Source organism: Dermacentor variabilis, chromosome 2 (genome assembly GCF_050947875.1).
Source record: "Dermacentor variabilis isolate Ectoservices chromosome 2, ASM5094787v1, whole genome shotgun sequence".
In the NCBI taxonomy this organism is placed as follows: Eukaryota; Metazoa; Arthropoda; class Arachnida; order Ixodida; family Ixodidae; genus Dermacentor; species Dermacentor variabilis.
Window position 1 is genome coordinate 66,873,559 of NC_134569.1, and position 21,173 is coordinate 66,894,731.

Here is a 21,173-nt window from a genome sequence, read left to right on the forward strand (position 1 = left end):
GCCTCCGAGATAGGGCAGTGCACATGGAGTCCGGGTGTTGTGCTTGGTCACAGAAGCCGTGGAAGGGTCTTTGAGCGATACAGGATGTACAAATACGCGATCCGCTGCAAACAACTTGTGTTGGATGCTGCTTTGTAGCTTGACCCATAGCTCAAGTCCAATGCGATGCAAGCAGTGTGTGCCGTATATAGGTGCAACTGCACTTTTAAAATTGAAAAGACAAGGCAGATTGAGCACAAATATGTTGACTCGAGCTGAAGAAAGCATGTAACTTCTGAGGCTTATGGTGTAGCATAGTATCTTCAATCTCAGTTCCATGATGTATTTAACCTTAATGATTATAATTTTCTTGCTAATGTGTCATATATAGTGCGCTACAAATTGCATTTTTACTGCTGCAGAGAGTGTATCATTACTTGACTGTGTCAGCTATGTCGGCTGTGAAAATGTGCCAGGTTGCTGTCTTACTACACTGTAGGATTTTATGTAAAAACAGTGTGTGCCACATATAGGTGCAACTGCACATTTAAAATTGTAACTAAAGCAGCGCTCATCACCTGCCGTGGTAGCTTAATGGCTGTGGCGTTGTGCTCCTGAGCTCGAGGTCATGCATTTGGTTACAGCTGTGGCAGCCGCAACACGTTCAAGGCGAAATGAAAAAATGCCTGTGTGCTTAGATTTAGATGCATGTTAAAAAAAACCTCAGGTGGTCAAAATTATAGGCCATTTGCAACGCAATTTTTGACCACATAAAAAGCCCAGTTTCATATAATTTAGACTTAGTGTAGTCTTGGCGGAAAATTTTGCTCTTGAAGTTTGAGTGGTTGTGTCACAAAACGCTAGCAAACATTGATGTTTTTGATACTGAAACTGAAAGCAATGCCGGCACTACCACTCGCAGGGAGTGACATACGACTTAGACTGTTGAGAACCAGCATTTGTGTTGTCTGCTTCCCTTTCTTGTACCGTTCCTGTGTATAAGCGAACAGGTCCCGCACGTCTGCTAGCCACAGAGTTACTATACTCTGCTAGCTGCTTTGTGCACTATGTCAATGCCGTTCACTTTATGCGCTGTCCCCACACCGGTCGGCATGTGCACAGATCACGCTGACCAGCAGCATGCTGACCTACAGATGCATGCTGGCTTTCAGCTGAAGCGAGCATGCTGAGTTTGCACCTTCGACAAACAACAAAGCGCTCGCTCACCGCACAGTTGTACCCTTTTGCTGCGTCAACAACTGATTGGAGAGCTGTTGTGGGCCTTGTTTAACATGCTGAAGTAGACAGAGTGCAAAATTTTCGCGACCATGTCATTGCTAGCATGATGTATCCAACTTCATTGGCTGCTGCCTGGCATGCTGGAGCTGCCAGAGTATATCCGTGCCTTTAACTTTAGCAAGACCGAGTCGACCAAGCATGCAACCACTACCATCTGTAGTGAAGGATGAGAAGTAGCTGAGGCTCAGCACAAAGTGTGCGTAAAGTCACACATTTCGCTCTGATGGCAATGCAATCTGGCACAATTTACTGTCACATCTACACCATGGATGCCACATTGCATTCTCCTTCGTGACAAATGCAGCATACGGTTCCTGCTGACAGTGTTTCTGGTGTTGTGTTGGAAAGGCTTTGGTTAGTCTACTTCAACGCATTCGACGCAGTGACATGCCAAATGTCTCGAAGATGGCGCACCACTGGAACTTATCACTTAAGAACGTTGCCCCTGAGTACTGCTTACCTTTGCTTTTTGTGGGCTGTCAATGCTTATAGTACTTATAGTCATCCCGAGAGAGCATTTGGCAAGCAGATTTTGCATGGGCAGGTGAACGTGTTCGGAAAACGTAGCCTGTGCAGCTTCGTCAAATGCAGTTTACATGCTTTGTGCACATTAGCTTGTCCATGTCACACTTGCCTGCTGTGGTGTGGTGCACGTTTGCGCCCTGAAAGCTGGGACAGGAAAGACGTGTCCTGGCTTCCTCTGCACAGCGTGTGTACTGCACGGCCATTGCTCGTGTTTGAGTTTGTGTTCGAGTATCCAACCGCCATGCAACATGTCGGCATTCTTGCAATAGTTCAAATCACGTGTGTAACGAGAAAGCACGCCAACAGAGATGCCCATCAACTTGCAAATGTTCAGTAAGCGATGCGCCTGGGCGCCTAGGCACAACTGAGCGATCAGCAGTCATGTACAGTTCTGGGATACATCTGCATCACTGCCATATCTACCACATCACTGCCACATCAATGCCATATCTGCATCACTGCTTCTCACTGCCAGGTGCATGTTTTTTCTGCCTAAGCACTATGTAAAGGCTGTTAATAACAAAATCAGACAATTACCAGTCCTACATTCTTGCCAAAATTGCATTTATAGAATGTACTATGTATATATAGCCAAGTGAAATAATCCAAGTGAAATTTCATTGCAGTAGGCCTGCAATCCACAGTCCTTCTTTAAGGCATGCCTCATAATTAGATCGTGGTTTTGGCACTTAAACCTCAGAATCAAATTAAATGAAAACCTCAGCAGCACTCATCATCACAGTTGTATAACCCTATAACATATATTTGTATAGCCGACTACACGAAAAACTGCAATGGGGGTGCTTGACGTACCATGCTGTGCAGGTGCTGCGAGATACATTCAAGATGGTGAATTCTGAAGACCTGAATTGTCTCACCTCCTGCTCACTGGTGATCTTGGGCTCGAAATGTGCACAGGATCAGTAAATTGTTTACGTTGCATATGGCTTGAGCATTAACCCTTTTGATATTCTGCGTTTTCATTTTCTTGAAAAGTGCACCAGGCGATGCCACAGTGATGCTTTAGGCTGTTAGAAAACAAGACAGAAATCTCTTTTCACATGCACCATAAACTTAAACGGTGCGCGCGTTGATAGTTTAACTTTCTGCCCTTGGCACCAGCATTCATTTGTGGTATGCCTGCAGCAATATTGTCGGCACCTATGATGGAGATGCAGGGTTCATCGACGTCTCGTAGCTAACGAAATGCACGCTACAAATTTTCAAGCATGTTGTTGGCTTCCATTCAGATTCGTTAGGGCGGAAATGCGATTAAGCAAGTTATAGACATGGTTTAGAGGCATGCATGTACAGGTGCTGCGATGTCAATGAACTATCACTTCGCGTGGAGCACACTGTGTATCCACCGCTCTCGCTAGTCAGGGAGGCTTTGTCGCATTGAGAAACAGAAATAAAATCAGTTCTCGATGGACTGTTAAAATGGTTGTTTGAGCATCCAACAATGTACGAGACATTTGAAAGCTGTGACTTAAGCTTGCACACTGATTCGCTATGTGTCGGCTGCAACAACATCAATGATAGCCCCGGGTCGTGACGCTGCCGTCTTGCTGCACACTTCCCATGCGTGGTAGCAGACAAAGCCGAGGAGGAAGCTAGACACATAGCTTAACTTTCAGCTGCTTTACTCAAAGCCAATAACACCCATCATGTGAATACCTATGGATAAACCTTGACAGACTCCAATGTTTTAAACTCCATCTATGCACAAGCTGTTGAAAATGAAGGCGAGTTGCTTGCATAGAAAAAGCAAGCTAGGAGCACCAGATTCCCTGTGTGCAATGTGGTTCATGTGAAAGTAATAGACTGGAGCTGAAAACAGCAACCACTTGGCGTGGTAGCTCTGGCTATGGCATTGAGCTGCTGAGCTCAAGGGCACAGGTTTGATCCTGGCCGCATTGTATGCTTAAATTTAGATGCAAGTTAAAGAACTCCGGAGTCCCCCAATTCGGCGTGCCTCATAACCAGATTGTGGTTTTGGCATGCAAAACCACATAATGGATTGATTAGCAGCACTCATCTTCACAGTTGTGTAACCCCATCTCTATTGCCCATTCACCTCTGTCAAACACTTAAATGGGGGTGCGTGATGTACCTTGCCACGCAGGCGCTACTTGCGAGAGACGCTCAAGATGGCGAATGCTGAAGACCTGAACCGTCTGACCTCCTGCTCACTGGTGCTCCTGGGGCACATCTTCTTCTCACTGGGCAATAGTCGGGAGAGCATGAACATGGTCACTCCTGCCATGCAGCTGGCCAGCAAGATCCCAGATGTGCATGTTCAGCTCTGGGCATCTGCTCTCCTCAAGGGTGAGTCACCGAGGGAGTGCTTTCACCGACCTACTATGGTGTATTAGTTTCACCGGGTCCCTAAGCTGGCCCGAACCATATTTGGTTTATAGGCGAGTTGCACAAGTGATAAGCCTCTGAAGCAGTAAAATTGGGGATATGTATCTTTAATCTCAAATATGAACTAGATGCTTTAGCTTTAATGCAAAGTATTCAGTTTGAAAATATTTTTTTCTTGCCCATGTTTTTTTTCTGAGCACTTAGCACTTAAATTTTCCCTACATGTGCTCTTTTCCACACCTCTAGCGTTACTGAATGGTATTTTATCTTACTGTAGCACTATTACATGATTGTGCCTTGTTTGCCTTTTGTCTTAAAAGGGCCCTGAGACGTTTCTCTATGTAATCACACAGTGATGAGAATCCTGCGCCAATTGCGCCATTTTGGTAGTCATGCAAATTGCTGTGCCAAATTGCGCTGAAAGCAGAAAAATGACTAATTGCGACTCTGGGATGCGTCAGCAAAATGTCGCCGGTGCAGTGTGGGGCAATGTGTGGGATTTCAGCAGGTAAGAAGTTTGGGCATGTTGGTAGTTCAGACGTAAACTGGGATACGTACAAACTGGATACAACCATGGCGCTCGTCCCGTGTTCCTGCTTCGTCCTTGTGTCATTTTTTGCGATATGTATCCCAGTTTACGACTAGTGTGTGGGGTAGGCCTGTAATGTCTTGAAAAAGTAGCTTTCATATTCTGTCCACCAGTGGGCGCCAACAGCTGCACCTAAAAGGTTGTGTACAAAACCCACTGTCTATGACGTGTCCCTGGTTCGTGCAGCCACTTCCGCTGCATTTAACCAGCAAAAGCACAGCCTTTAAGATCTGCACTTTAACTCCAGAGGGTGCCACCCTATTGGATGTGGATTTGGATACCACCAATTAGGCACCTTGAATAAGACAAAAGGTAGCGAAATTTTTTCAATCTTGCTGCCTGAGCCGGTGAGTGAGGGCAGGCGAGGAAATCCAGGGCTTATCCACGCCTCGCTGTTGGTGGAGCAGAGTCACTTAATTATGCAGGCGCTGTTTTTGTGTCCATGTGCTGCTGGCTACGCAGTTTTTTTCCCGCTTTTTTTTCTTTTTTTTGCATGTGCTGGCATTATGACAGTTCCTGTTTACTGCACTGTGCAACCCCGCAATTGCGGCAATCACAGTGATTGAAAGTTCTGTTATCCCAGTGATCAGAGTGCTATGAAGCGCCATCGCCGTGATTTAAAAAAAAAAGTTTTACGAGCAGCGAGGCGACTTGGAAAAGATGCCAGTAGAGGAGAAATGTCACTGAGTTTAGCTTATTCATGTGGCATACACTGACTCATTCAATGGGAACTCCAGATGTCCTGGTGCGGCTAGTGAGTCTATGAATAGTCATTCACCTGCAGAACCTTGGTTTGAGCTTGTTGGTGCTGTTACATTTCCTAGAAATGTTCTTGAATAAACGACTGTGGTGCTATTAATTCTAGTTTCCTTACATCTTCTTTACACCTCCAGTCACTTCACCAGCACTTAAGACAAAAATAGCATGAAGAATGCCTTTAGGTTGCTTTTCAGCACTTCTTTGATGTTGCAGAATGCAAGGCTTTAAGATAGTTACCCCTGTTAATCATATTAATGCTTTAAGTCAAATTTACTGCTCCAATAATAAGATACAGAAGAACCTAATTGATATTATCCCGTTTCGTAAGATTTCCCGGTGCCAATGTTTTTGATCAAGAGCACAAAAAATGACCGAATACAGGTATGCTTCTTTTCTGGGAATGTATTAACTAGTGCAAAAGAAGTGTAACTGTATTGGGTCATTTGTTGTGTCCTCAATCGCAAACGGAACGTTGCCATCAGGAAATCGTACGATATGAGGCCACATCAACAAGGTTCTACCGTTTTCCAGGACCCGATAATTTAGAACAATATCTCTCACTCCCATGCACTGCATTTTGGACATACTCGAGCCAAAGGCAAAGGTTGTGTGCATCGCTAGCTATCCCTGTGTCGCATGCCTTAATATGATGAGGAAAGACACCATGAAAATAACAAGAAAAAACATGTAGAAAGCTGAGAATGAACTGGAGCAAGCAGAGCAGCGGGCCTTCCTTCCCCATCTGGGCTTAAAGGGACTGACAACCGATTTTTAAGGACCCACATTTTTATGGCACAATGAAACATTCGTCTCCTGAAGTGTTCATACCAGCAGCCTTGATGGAACATGGTTATAATGGCGCATTTTTGAGCATAGGACACAGAAAGAACGCACAGAGAATAGTCCCATCCTCAAAAACGCGGCGTTACGACCATGTTCCATCAAGCCAGCAACCAACTAGCCCACATAAGTCTCTTAATACCTGCAGCCATTACTTACAAAAGTGCGTAGAAATTTTGTAAGCAGAATTTTTCGATCTGAGCAATCCATATAGGAATCCCAACGCTAACAACACTGAGAAATGAGAGCAATGCCTATAGTCCACCTTGCAAATCAGGAAGGCAGAACGATAGATTGCTTTTGCAGAAGTGAGCGCAGCTTTTATTAACCATCCGCATTTTGACTTTTTCACCCCTTCTGAAAATAAAATGCTGCTGTAGTAAGTTGCTGCGTCTGCGATGGCTGAAAATCATAGTGCTAGCTCCTCTTTAGGCCATGGGTGCAAGTTCTCCCAGCACCACTATCTCGGAAGCCATGGCACCACATTTCTACTCACAACAATCAAAGATATTGCTACACATTGTATGTTACAGAAAAAGCTTATAATAGAAGTAAATGTATTGCATTTCAATATTTAAGAAGGGCAAAGGAGCCGAATACACGAATAGAAGGTCACATGATAAGGCATGCTATTCTTTGTCATGCTTTTGCCATGTGACAGCACCAAAGGTAACTTATTGCGATTTGTTTTGAAGAATTAAATATAAATCCTCATTTAATGAAGAAGACAGTGCTCGTTTCAGACAATACTAGACATGATATTTCCATGACCGAGGCTATCTTGAGTCCCATTCTGAGGGGTTCTCGGTCCCTTTAATAGGAACAGGAAGGAACCCCCAGCGCGTGCTTGATTACGTTAGCGCATGCATGTTCACGTCCCCCCCTAGCACAAGCTCGTTCATGTCATCTTCAGCATTGGGCACGTGGGAGTACGGTGTGCATCGAGGCAGCATCCTTTTTGGCTAATCCTCTCATGTTTCCCCTCGCACCCATAGCAAATGGTGTGCGATGCGTGATCTTATTGCACTTGGACTTCATACGAAACCCAGGCTTCTTCTGGCAAATGTCACTGTTGCTGATGCGTGCCCAGTGATGTTCTTCCGTGGTCTACCACACAGTTGATTGGGTGCTATATTCAAAGGGAGTCTTCTTAGTTCGATCTCCATTTTATTTGGATGAATTTCCTATCCCCTTTGAGTTTGAATTACCAAGATTCTATTGTATGTTTAAAGTAACAGGAGTTTACCGAGAAAGGGGTGAATTACTATATACATATATATCATAGACCCTCCTAGCACTGTTACATATTTTGAGCATATTAAGTGAATTTAGTAGCTAGTTACTGTATTTATTCGATTATTAGGTGGTCACGATTACAAGGGAAGGGTGCAGTTAATCCCCTCAGGTAAATAAGCAAACGAGCCAAGAAATCATCAATGTGTTGTACTTTCTTTATTTATTTGGGGCTTCCAAACATCAACGAAATACTTTTAAAAATGTATATTTTATACCTTATATGTTACTCTCTGGGACATATGTCCTTATGTGCCTTAAGGGAAGTTAACATTTATGTGTGCTTCTTAGCTGCTTCCGCTGCAAAACTGCATGAGATAATTACTTGCTGCTGTGAAGCACAAGTGAACGCTGCAAATGTTGCAGCAGATAAATGTGCGGCTTTAAAGATTGAGTTGGCACAGTTCGTGCACCTTTTCCAGTAGGCAGCTTTTATAATGTGATGTTTTGGAGCTTCTGGCCTTATCAATGTTCTTAAGCACCAGGACTTGTGCTCTCCTCTTCACTCGAAAAATTTCAAATAAGAGAGAGAGAGTAAAACATCTTTATTAATAATATTTGAATGGTGAGAGCAGTGTGGGAGGAACCTTCAGTCCAGGGTCCCTAAGATGATTCCGGCGATGTTTCGAGCCCGTTGTATCACAGCTCGGAGGACCTCGGGAGGTCCGTCGCGGAGGGCATCGTCCCACAGCCCTTTGTTGCATAGGGGATAAAGGAGAGTTGGCAAGGGAGGAAAGAGGTTTGCAGTGCACTCAATCGTGACGTGGAAGATTGTGGGCGAGCTGCCACAGCCAGGGCAATGATCTGCATAACAGTGTGGGTAGAATTTATTGAGAGAGACAAGATTTGGAAAAGTTGCGGTTTGTAACTGGCGCAATGCCACTGCTTCCTCCCACGAGAAGGACGGCGGTAGTGCGGCGTGGTTGCGACGAATGCATGTATAATGATGGAGTATGTCTGTTTAACGGAGCAAGGGATCCCCCCCCCACTCTGAACTAGTTGCCTCACCACGCCGAGTTGCCCGGAGGGAAATTTCTCGGGCAACCGCATGTGTGCGTTCGTTACCCAGCAGCGAGGCATGACCAGGGGTCCAGAGTAAGTGGATGCGGGGAGATGTGGTTGGTGTATTTCGCGAGATCTGTTTGAGAATTTGGTGCGCCGCTCTCGGGATGCCATGTCCTGATAGGAACGCCCGGCATGCCTGTTGCGAGTCCGTCAATATATACACTTCCTATATACACTTCCAGGTCAGGGCAGGTGTCACCAGATACGCTGTTGCCTATCCGAGTGGGGTGCTCTGGGTCGGTAAGCAGTGTGTATCTCATGTTACAGATGGCATCCCATAAGCGGGTCCCTTTAGCCTGCGATTTAATGTAACCCCATGCAGTATGCGGAGCGTTAAAGTCGCCGGCCACCACACAAACCCGTCCAAACCTACCAAATTCTGTTAGTAGGTGCTGAAAATATCATCATCATCATCATCAGCCTGGTTACGCCCACTGCAGGGCAAAGGCCTCTCCCATACTTCTCCAACAACCCCGGTCATGTACTAATTGTGGCCATGCCGTCCCTGCAAACTTCTTAATCTCATCCGCCCACCTAACTTTCTGCCGCCCCCTGCTACGCTTCCCTTCCCTTGGGATCCAGTCCGTAACCCTTAATGACCCCCCCCCCCCCCCGGGTATAGTCGAGGAAGGCGGGGATATCGACAATTTTCGGCTGAAAATAGTACATTCGCAAATGGGGGGAACTGTATGCATTGAGTATAAACAGACTCTCGCTGCGTTTACCTTCCGTAATTATTTCCAATATTTGGTGAGGAATGTCAATGTTAGTGGTATGCATGCGACATGTAACATGTTTCGAAACTAAGGCTCCCACAAAAGGAGAGACACCCGAAAGCGTGCTGTAGCCAGATAAAGAAGGGGTGCAATTGACTTCCTGTAAGAGGATGACATCGGGAGGGTTCGTGGATGTGGCGATATACCGCTGTAGGGAACCTCATTTTCGGCGGCATGCCCTACAATTCCACTGCCACACCACTAGTTGCTCCACGTTATGCGGTGCCATCATCATCGCGAGAGGAAGCAGGTGGTCGTGCATAGGGATGCGGGCGCCTGGTGCCCACATTTGAACGTTGCGGCCGAGAGCCTTGGTCAGAAAGCGTGCTTTCGTTGTTACCGCTAAGCTCAGGAACTTGCATGCATGCGAAAGTGCACTCTATACATGATTTCACTTGCTCCGTAATCAGTGGCGTAGCTAGGTCGTCTGGCACCCCCCCCCCCCCCCCCCCGGGTATAGTCGAGGAAGGCGGGGATATCGACAATTTTCGGGTGTCTTCAGACGTATATGACACCCCCCCCCCCCTCTACTGGCCCCGTGCACCCGGGGCCCACGGCCCCCCGGCCCCCCCTGTTGCTACGCCAGTGTCCGTAATCCCTATTTGAAGGGCCTCCATTTGGCGTTCTATCCTGTCCGGAGCCGCCTGCATACTAGTGCTCATGTCTGCCACCAGCGCATCCATTTGATTTTGCAGGCGCTCACAGCACGCCTCCATGTCACGACGTAGACGGGCTATTTCTATTAGAGGATCGGGATTTGATAACGAATTGGTAACAGGGGAAGGGGTAGGGAGAGATTTACGGGGCGGAGCGAGCTGTGGGTGACCCTCTGCCCAACCTACCTCCCGAGGAGCCTCCATTGCTGTTTTCTTCTCCGGGGCCCACTGCATACCTGAAGGGACCAGGGTCACCTTGGCTGGGCCGTCGGTCTGCAGGGCCTTCTTGTAGGGTTGTTGGGAAGATGGGGAAGGAGGGCGGTTCTCTGGGAGGCCGCACCGATGCCTCGTGGGATCGGAACCGAGACTTGGAGCGGGTCCGGAACTTGCGACAGGATCTCGAACGGGTCTCCGACCGGTCTTGTCTGGTCTCCTTCGTTGGGGCGCGCGACGTTTGGGTCTCCGCCGTATCTGTGGTAGTGGTCGGGTCGCTGGAGGGTTGGAGTTCACGCTGCTCTTTCTCGAGAACTTTCCGCACCCAAGCTTTGTTCAGTGTCTGCCTAGCACGGCGCGGGCAGTTTGGATCCGCTGTAGGGTGGGTCCCGTCACAGGATCTGCAGTGTGGGGTGCACGGATGTGACGGGGTGGGGTTGTCAGTCCTGCACGTCGTGCAAATGACCACGTGCGGCGTAGGACAGTAATCAGCCCAATGGGCGAGCTTGTGACATATCTTGCAGACCAGTTGGCGGGTTCGATGGGGGTAGCAGCGGAGTTCTGCACCATAGAAACGCATGTAGCAAGGCACTTTAAGTCCTTCAAATGTTACCAACGCAACGTTGGTTTGACCCATCATTCGTGCTTGAAGTATTTGAGTTCCAGGAGACAAAAGCTCATCCACTAGCTTGGAAGACGGTGTACCAGGCAAAAGACCAGGAACAATTCCCTTGCATGAGTTGTCTGGGGCCGCAAAATATGTTGTGATGGGATAGACCCGCTGACCAAAGTTCAGCTCCCTCACCTTGTACAATGCGTTGGCTACGTGTGACTGGGGTGTGCTGATGATGGCCAAGTTCTGCTGAGGTCGCAGTCGGAATATGATCTCCTGACGATCGTCGGTGGTCAAGCCGGCTGCACTCCATAGAGCACTGGTGAGTTCTGGGTGCGTCCACTTATCGAGGCAAAGTCCTCCGTGAGGCCACAGAATTATTTTTTCGTCGTGCAAAAGAAGTTGAGGCAGGTTCTGATTCCGACTGCGCTTGTGCACGGTAGGCTGGGAGGCGTCCGGAATGCCGAAGATGTTCTCGGAGGGTTGCGTTTTAGCGCACGTTTGACGGATGCGTCGCTTATGTATGACTGTCTTCCAACAGCCACCTGTCTCTTCGTCAGTTTTGTCGTCGTAAATGTTCGGGGTAGCATCCTCCTCCATCCTTTCCCCGGTCGGAGTGTCTACCTCTCGTTGTTGGGAGGGAAAATTGGCGACGATGGGATCAGCGGCCACTCCCGCGGCATCCACCTCGAGCGTCTTTGTTGTTGTCGAGGAACGCGCGGCGGCGTTCTCCGTCGCTGATTGCGTCTTCTGCTCGTTGGAAAATGACGTTGCGGTAGATAAATGCTCCATCGAAACAGAGCGGTGAATTGGCCGAAGGCCCTTTGCATGCCCATTTAGAACATGAGCCTCGGAAGAGCTGGTCGCTTGGCGCTCTTGGTTCATGGTGTAGAAAACACGCCAAGGCAGCTATCTTCAAATAAGAACTCGTGCGACTGCTTGGCAGAACTGCAGCGAGATCATAGCGGGCTCAGTAACTTGTAGTTTGATGTTGATAATGTGGCCATTGTTTACTCCTTTGTAATATTGCTCCATGTAAGTGAAAATCCTGTTTAAGCAATTTCCATTTACCGCGATTGTACTGTATCATTAATAAAAAAAGAAACTTGTAGGATGAATATTGTTGACACATCACCAAGTTTGGTACCATGCTGTTGTTGACCAGCATTAAAAAGTTTCTTCTTTGTTCCTTACATAGTGAAATGTGTCAGAGCGTCGACTTACCCTTCCTTACTACTTACCACTTGTAGCGACAGAAGTTGCTCAAAGTAGCCCAGCTGCTTTTTCATTGTCTCAGAATGAAAACGTGCTGCTTTGTGCAGACCTGTACCGACTGTGTGGCCAGCCACTGCAGGAGCAGGAAGCCATCCAGACGCACGCCAGTTTCTCACAACTGTTGCTCAAGGACCACTTTCAGGCATCCCAGCTGCCAGAACACAACTTGATACAGGTGAGCAGGGACACATACTTGCCAATTCTGAATTTTCTGTAATGTTTACAAATTTGGGCTCGTTCTAAGATTTCACAAGTTTTGCATATCTTAAGAAAAACTTTATTCACGAAAAAGTTTAGCTTGCCAGCGTCCGTCCGTACCTTTGCAAGTCTTCTGATGGTGAAAGGGCACCAAAGGGGTACTTTCTTTGAGCAAGTTTATTCCTGTAGTTCCTGTAGCAGGCAAAATCAGCAACAGCAGAGTTGCTGAAGTCACTGTGACTTGAAAACAACATGTTGCTTGTCAAATTCTATTGTTAGAAGTTTGCTACTGCTTGTGAGCTGTTTGTAAAGGTAAATTATCATTAATAAAATGCGATTGCATCTCACTAAAGATGTGTGCTCAGAGAAAACTATTTAAAGATGTGTTCTATCCACTCACAATGCCCCCTACAGCTCCGCAGAATAGAGTGGAATTTCGTTCATATGATGCCATTTCGTACAATTTACCGGTGCCAACGTTCGCGATCGAGAACGTAAAGAATGATCCAATAGAATTACACTCAGTTAATGCATTCTCAGAAAACACGATCTTTTGGCATCAGCGTTCTGTACACCGTCAAATTACAATTGCATGACGCGTTTTCCAGCCGCTAGATCCTATGTGAACAAGAAAAGGTGCAAGGCAAGTGTGATCAAGAGTGATAAGCACCCACCATGGCAGTTTCCCCACAGTGCTCTCCTGCCTGCCTGAAGTGAAAATGCTGGCACGCACTCATAGTTTCGTTTTCTGGTACCAGCACATCTCCTTGCGGGCCGGGTCGTCTCACATCGCATTCACAGTTGTGCAATAATCATCTTTACCTATATTTTCCACTGCGTGTGTGGGGTGTAGTGCCATTGGGCGCGTACTGGATGTGTTTAATAAGCGATAACCCAAACACGCTGCCAACGCAAAGAGAGTGTCATCTTTCGCTCTGGCGGCATTGTATTTAAACTGTGCAGTATGCTTCCAATGACACTATGCCACGATGCACGCTCTTAATAGGTGACTACCCAAACGCGCCACTGTCACGAAGTCAGTGTCATGTTTTGCTCTGGTGGCATTGTATTCTGCGTCACTCACCAGCTCAATTTCATTTCGCTTTCACGCCTCCGTCTCATAACCCCACACAACAGAAAAACGACGGTGTGCATCTCGGGCTGATCAGACCTCAACAGCTGGATGCGTGTCGAAGTCCCATGCCCCAACGATTCTCGCCGTGTGGGCACATAAAAACTTCCCGCCAATGTACCCCGCCCGAAGAAGCTGATGACCCAGGCCGAATTTGAGGAGCGTAAACGTTAGCTTGTCGAACCCTCAAGAAACGACAATGCGTGTCTCTGGCCACTCGGGCCCCACAAGCGTCACAGGCATCTCGTGTAGCAATGATTCACGCAATGCTTCACATCACGAAGATGTCACCTACAGTAGAGTCTGCCAAGTTTTCTACCGACTTTACTAGTGACTTTTAGCGATTGTACGTTTTCCCAGTTAGTATGTTTTATCTCGCATTTTTTCCCTAAACATATGAACGAGGTTCTTCTGTATTTACAAATTTCTAATTTACAGGTGTGGAAGAAGAAAAGGCAGGAGTCTGCCAGTTTTATTGGTTTGATGTCCGATTGCAGTGTAGCCTTTCAGTCCCAGTAAAGAACCAGAAAAAAAAGGTTGTCTGAAAATGCCATCTTTTTTTGCTGGAAAGTTGATTGTAGCTTTGAAATGTATATCCAACAGAACCCCAAATATGTGTTCATCATGGACCTTGGTGGACAAACGTGCTTGGACACTAAATAAGTTTAAACTGATAAAATATTTTTTCAAAACTCTACTCTTGTTAATTTTGCAGAAAAAAAAGTTAATTACTACTACCGGTACAAAAAATGATGACAAAACTTCCATTTTTTAAATTAATTTTTTTTGTTAAATTTCACTGAAGCTCCAGTGTCAATAGGTCAATGGGACGTAACGAATTTCAAAGTATTTTCTAATATATCGGCCATTGTGGCACAGTAAATGTTCTTGAAACTTGCTGAATTCAGTTTTAGCCTCCTTTAGAACACGGTGCAGTCCATCCTTAAGAAGATGGCTTTTAGCTAGGTGCCCCCTATCTAAATACATGGGAAAGGAGTTGTTTTTCTAAGCAACCTGTGCACCAAATTTGATGAGGTTTGTTGCATTTCAAAGAAAAAAGTTAGGATGTAACTATGTGCAAGCAGGTTTCTGATTTAGGCCATTCATTTTTAAAATAAAAATATTGAATATTGCAAATTTTCTGAAAACAAAACTATCAGGTATACAATTCTGTAACTCAGCAATGACAAGTGATATCACAATTCTGTAAATTGCATCAATAGTACATCCAAAGTGGACAAAATTGATGATATATATGACTCTTAAATACACGACTAAAATGTGAGTAGGACTTCTGTAAAACCTTTGTAAACACAGTAACAAATTCGCATAAGATTTAAACTGATATGTCAAATTTGTCCGCGTTAAACGTCCTAACAAAGGCTGTTTTCAGAACTGTTATACGTGTTCTTGATGCAGAGTGACGGATTTGTAAGCTTCGTGCTTCTATTTTTTTCTTTCAAACTTCTACATTTTCAGCAAATTTTGTATAAAAAGCAGAGACCCTAAATCAAAATGCTGCATCCAATGGTCACTAGAATTTTACTTTCTTTCTCAAATGCAACAAATTTAATTCAAATTGGCCTAGGGGTTATCTCAGAAAAGCATTTTCGTGGTTTACATGTATTTGAGTAGGCGGCATCGAAGTTGACCACAAGCTAATGCTTCTTCTTAACGATGAAAGCTCAATTAGGCCTGAGCAATGTCCATCAAAGTCATGACATCACGCTGAGTAGGTTGGGAACTTCAAGGCAGTGCTGCTGCCTGTCTTTAGCTCTTGCCTATTCTCATGTTAAGAGTGGCTTTCTTGGTATTGCAGAAGGGTAGTTTACTAATACAGCTACACTTATTTTTCTCTTTAGTGCCCCTTTAAGAAATGAAGACAACGGAGCTTTGGCGTTTCAATGAGTGTATCATCCGCTTTCGGGGTTTGTAGAAACCTTGAATGGGTGTTAACGGATATATTCTTGCCAGAGACCACTTGCTTCTGGCTTTTTTTTTGCATTGGGTGCGGTAGCTACTAGTGGAGTATGGCAAAGAAATAATGCAACACCACTGACGGCCAACTAGCAGCAGCGGCAACGAGGTGCCATGTTGCCGGGAAGCTAGGATGCATACAGGGTGTCCCAGCTAACTTTAGCCAGAGTTTAAAAATATGCCAATGCACTCTAAGACAATGCAACTAAATGCATGTTGCCGACTATTGTATGAAGTATGTCACACTATTTTTTCTACTCTGCTTAATTACATGATTAGTCAAAATTGATTAACCAACTTCAGAAGCAACGAAGTTAGGCAAAAAATTCCAATTAGGAAGTTGTAGAGCAGTTTGTAAAATGTCCGATTAAACAGTTTCGAACTTCCTTCCTATTCAGTATTAGTGTTTTTCCGCCTAATGCAGATGCCGGCAAAATAAAAAAGAAATGCCACGTGTCATGCCTGCATGCGTGCTGTTATTGCAGCGCTCCCAAACGTTCAGAGTACAAACGAACGTAGCATTTAGCCGGGTGTGCTGCCGTTGCATCTGCTTATTGCTATCATGAAGTGCTGGGAGGGAAGCACATCGCTGGCGTAAATCGCATAGCCAACACCTTCGTTACTGCCCTGTCGCCTTTCAAGCGGCAGCACACCCTGCTAGATACTATGTTTGTTTGTATGCGGAAAGTTTGAGAGCGCTGCAATCATGGCGCGCAAGCATGTCAGATGTGTGTTTTTTTTTTTTTTTTTTTTTTGAGGGGCATCTGCAGTAAGCGGAAAAGGACTCACACCTAATCGATAGAAAGTTAGAAACTGTTTAATCGGACATTTTGCAAAGCACTCTACAATTTTCTAATTGAAATTTCTCACCTAAGTTTGTCACTTTTGAGGTTTAATTGATTTTGACAAATTATGCAATTAAGCTTAATACAAAAATGGTGTGGCTTACTCCATACAATAGTCAGCAATATGCATTTGGTCGCATTGACTTAGAGTGCATTGGCATGTTTTTAAACTCTGGCTAAAGTTAGCTGAGACACCCTGTATAAATGAGGTTTGTTTGCATATTGGATAACGCATGTTTGTGCAGTGAACACCGTGTTCTCTTCTGTACACCATTAAGTTTTTCATGTCATTGCCTTGTTTAAGGTGCAACATAAGGTGTGGAAATGTCACAGAACTGTGACATCCTGGTTAGGTGGGAATTTAATACAGTATAACCCCTTTGACAGGCTCCTCGCTGTTATGTTTTCCAGCCTGCTGTCATGGTTTTGTGATCCTGACCTAAAGCACATTGACTCCTATGCGTTATGTTCCCATCTGATACGTCGCCATTCTGTAATGTTTCTGAATCTTGCGTTGTATTTGAACACGGCGGTCATGTAAATTTAGCGGTCCAGATGCGAATTCGCTAATGCACGAAGACAATAAATGTATACTTGAAGTTAGGCCTGCCATGGCCCCACTCCAAAATACTGAGAGTATGCGATCGCGAGTCTCAATAAGCATGCCTTGGCGCAGTTGTAATTTTTGCCGGTTCCCTAAAGCCAGCTTTACCGCAATACAACTTTGTTATAAGGCAAAGCATATATTAATAGTATAAAGGGGCAACTGTCACGGAACAAAGTTTGTGTTCCTTAATTACACAGGCGCACACGCGCAGTCTCCAGTCACAGTGCGACCACCGAGATGTCTAATCACTGTGCCAGCCGCCATTTGGGGCCATTTCTGACGTTGCTGTGGTTACTTGGGACCTTCCTCACTGTTAAGTTTTTCCGGCTGTTGCATTATTTTTCCACGATCCCTTAAAGAAACGTATCAACAGGGTTCTCCTGTACTTTGAAGTTTGTGGGCTTTGCGAAGGGACCCACTCAAATGTGACAGAGCAGGTATGAAAAGTGGGAACACATCTGCACAGTTCTGTTCTCACTGTATTGGCTACTAAGGCCTAAAAAAAAAAAAAGAAAGAGACAAATTTTTTTTATATATAAAGATGAAAGCAAGAGGCTTGTATTTTGGTTCACCACATAACAAAAAGAGGTAGTACTGCAAACCTGTCATTAGGCAAGCTTAGTGTCTCTGTCCATATTTGGTTTTCAGCATGCATGAGGCTGTGGCTACCAGTAGCGTCTTTCGTCACAGCAATCTATTGGGACTTGTGGTGAAATTCATGTATTGCTGCAGTATTTCTGCAGAGAGCATGAATTTATGATGGAAAATCCTAAACCAATGCTTGGCCAAAGTCACAGTGGTTGTTTAGAGCGGAACTAATTGGCATGAATAGAAGCATCTTAGCTCATTGGGCATCGTGTTAGTGCTTGTGCTATGCAATATATTTTGTTTATATATTACATGCATTGCAACTTACATTCATTCTTGTTCTCTCTCTCTCTTTTTCTTTAACTGCAGTGGATTGACGGAGAGCCCCCTGTTATGAACACAGCATCAACCAGCTCGGCAATTCCATAAGCTGGCATTGTTAAGGGCTTCTTTCGAAGCCAACATCCTATGCCTGCACGCTTATAGTTGGTGACAAACCCACCTGTGCAAATGCCCTCTTGAGCAAGGTTCATTGTCAGCCAAAGGCCCTATGTAAGAGTACGTCATGTTTGCCACATTGTGATAGGCTGTAAAAATGTTTTCCCCTTGCTGTCTATTTTCGCAGACGTGGGACTCAAGTGTATAGGCATTCATCCTTCATTTCCTTTAAACTTGCTACTCGGGAGATTTTCTGTAATACACTTCGGTCTTATTGATGTATGTGTGTTCGTTAGCCACAATGTATAAATGAACCTTAGCAAACACAACTGACTGTTCTTTAGGTCTAAGGAAAAAAAATGATTCACTTCATTCATAGCTGTCCACAGTTGTGGGCATTTGATGTGCAGTCAACATCTGTTCACTTGTAAAATTTTTCCCATGCGTTTATATTTACAGGCCTGTGGAATGTATTTATGTGTCATATGCCTTTTATTTAGAAAGTTACCAAAGTGGAGGGACAGAACGAAAAAAGAAAAACTGTTTTGTATATAGCGTTGTGCAACAACTGGCGGCCTGGCAATGCTACCGTGAGAAGTTCTACACATATACTGTGAAAAAGCATTGCTGCTTTGCTGCTCCATGTGTGAGAAATATTTGCCCTTAGTAGTATGTCAAAGAAATTGTTTAAAATGTGTGGCCTAATATTAGCTCATACATTGACGTCTCCTTCAGTTTCACCATGCTGCCTTTGATATTTCCGAATGATTTTCAGAGCTTGGAAACTTTGCTAAGCATGTTGATTTCAACAAATTGGATAGCATGCATATTTGTGCAGTGAGCAGGCTTATGAGGCCAATATAAAAGAAAAATGTCACAGAAGAGCTGTGTGCCAACTTTAATGTTTATTGAGGACAAAGGACAGAAAAACAACAATATTGCACAAGTGGCTGCCTACCAACTGATCATTAATTATGGTTAGTGGAAGTTTTCACACATTCACAATAAATGTACATTTGGCAGACAGCGCTTGTGCCAGATTATTCTTGTATTGTTTTGTGTCCACATTTACTCGCGTTGTTTTAGTGCATTTGCAATAAACTAGGGGTGTTCTAGTAGTGACATTACAAAATTGATTATGCATACAGTCGAACCTCAATATAACAAATTATCACATATAAAGAAGTGAATGCAAAATTTGGTTGGACTTGCTTTATTTCAGAGTATTTGTCCGCCTGCTATAACGAAATTGAAAATGCAAGATCCGACTTGTATAGGTTACTGTGAAGCATGCCACAATGTATATATCCTGGTAACAAAAATGTCATACAGTTGCCAACCAACTTTCCAGACCCCTCATTTTTCAAACATGTGCGATTGTTCCAGACTTCCCTGCCGAACCTCTAGCAACAATGTATAATGGCAATAGCCAACCACTCATGCGAGGCCGCAAGCATGGCAGTCATGTCGACTGGCATGATACTACAACTATGGTTGCCAATGAAGTGGCGCTGGGAGTGGCTGGTGTAAAGCTGTCGCACAAAGCTCGCTGCCAATATGCTCTCACTTGAGCTTATCAGCGATCAAGTGCAAGATCAGGTGCATGGGCTAGACTCCTTTTATTGAAGCCTTGTACATTTGGCCATAATTGAATGTTCAAAGAAACCAAATATAACATTCTCAAATCCAGTACTGCTTGGATTTATATTTGATTTGAATATTTGCATACGCATGTATTGTTTTCATACAGTCTTATTTTCCTTACTTACCTGTGTGCTGCACAAACGTGAAATCCTGGTTTTCCTGTGTGCTTCTATTACATAAGGATGCACTGTATCATAGAACCATGTTAGTTATTCCCTCCCTCCATACGCAAACCGTCCAGAAAGGTGCATGTGACAAAGCTCAACATGAGTGATGTTTGTGATTTCTTGTGTACAGATTTCTCAGGGCACGCAGTAGGCTTTTCTCTTTATTAAGTAACTTTTCATGATTAATTTTCCAGTTATGCTAACTCACACTAGTGAGCACATTGCATGGATTCTTAAAACAATCTATATTTGTGCTATAAGACAAACTTCGGCTTCTTTCACTCTTGGGAAGCGAAAAGAGAGAAAAAAGTCCAAAGCGGGCGGAATTTTTTTTTTCCACATGTCTAAGATGTTGATTGGCATCTGTTCTGCTTTTGCTGCTTTCGCCAAATTTACCTGCTGTGGGCACACTTGTCTGCGTAATGGCACTCATCACTACACCATTTCAAGCGGAGTGTTTATTGATCCATTGGCCATCAAAATGAGTGATGGTGTTCAGCTTTGCCTGCGCTGATTCTTGAACGAACAAATGAAATAAACAGTTTTTGTTCATTTAAGCTTTTATTTTATGGAGATGCAGAATAAGCAGCTGAAGAAGCGGGTGCCCTAGAAGTGGCACTGATGAAATTGCCCAGCTCTGCGAAATTGAGGAGTTAGGACACAACAACGCTTTGCTGTTGCACCTTCTGCTAGTACTCAGCTCCTCAGCAATCTTTATCCAAATCTTGCCCTTGTGGGATGTATCTTTGTGGAGGCTGAGAGTTTTATCGTACGCCACTAATTTTTCATTGTGTCAATTAGTATCAGCACTGATACTTTGGGTTCTATTTTAATATTTAAATGCCAGTGCAGCTTTCGGCGAAGCAGAATGACATCACACTTTCGCCAAGGGGAAACAAATTGGTCCGACAGATTTGGCTTGCCACTTGGTTTTCCGGCCGCTTAGGCAGAAAAGTGGGCAGATTACTTGGCATTCTTTTTTTCTGCTTCTGCCCACTCAGAGACTAAGTGTGAATGTAGCCGAAGTACTGCTTTGTGAACCAGCGTACAACTATATTTATGCATTTAAAGAACATTATTACGCATAGCACAGACGTCCAGTGTAGCGTTTGTGACTGATGGCTGGATGATATCAGCAAGCTCATAATGTGCTCATGGCACTGCTACTACCATTTTGTATTTTATTTGCTGCATATTGTGTTATTTACATTTATATGGTACTTATTTACTAGAATTGTATGAACCTGTTGCACATTGAAAACTTGTATGGATACTGATTACCAGTATTCCTACGCCTGTGCTAAAATAAAATGTATAGCTTATCCCTT

General features: G+C 44.6%; 1 protein-coding gene across 2 annotated transcripts in view; it reads left to right on the forward strand.

The window, feature by feature from the left end:
• Mau2 (Mau2 sister chromatid cohesion factor) overlaps positions 1-21,173 on the forward strand; it is a 61,514-nt gene extending 40,341 nt beyond the window's left edge. For both annotated transcript variants that reach the window (XM_075680829.1, XM_075680828.1), the window contains 3 exons: positions 3,929-4,131; positions 12,297-12,424; positions 17,966-21,173. In XM_075680829.1, the coding sequence (XP_075536944.1) occupies positions 3,929-4,131; positions 12,297-12,424; positions 17,966-18,025 (391 nt within the window). In that variant the 3' untranslated portion in view covers positions 18,026-21,173. The remainder of the gene's footprint in view (positions 1-3,928; positions 4,132-12,296; positions 12,425-17,965) is intronic.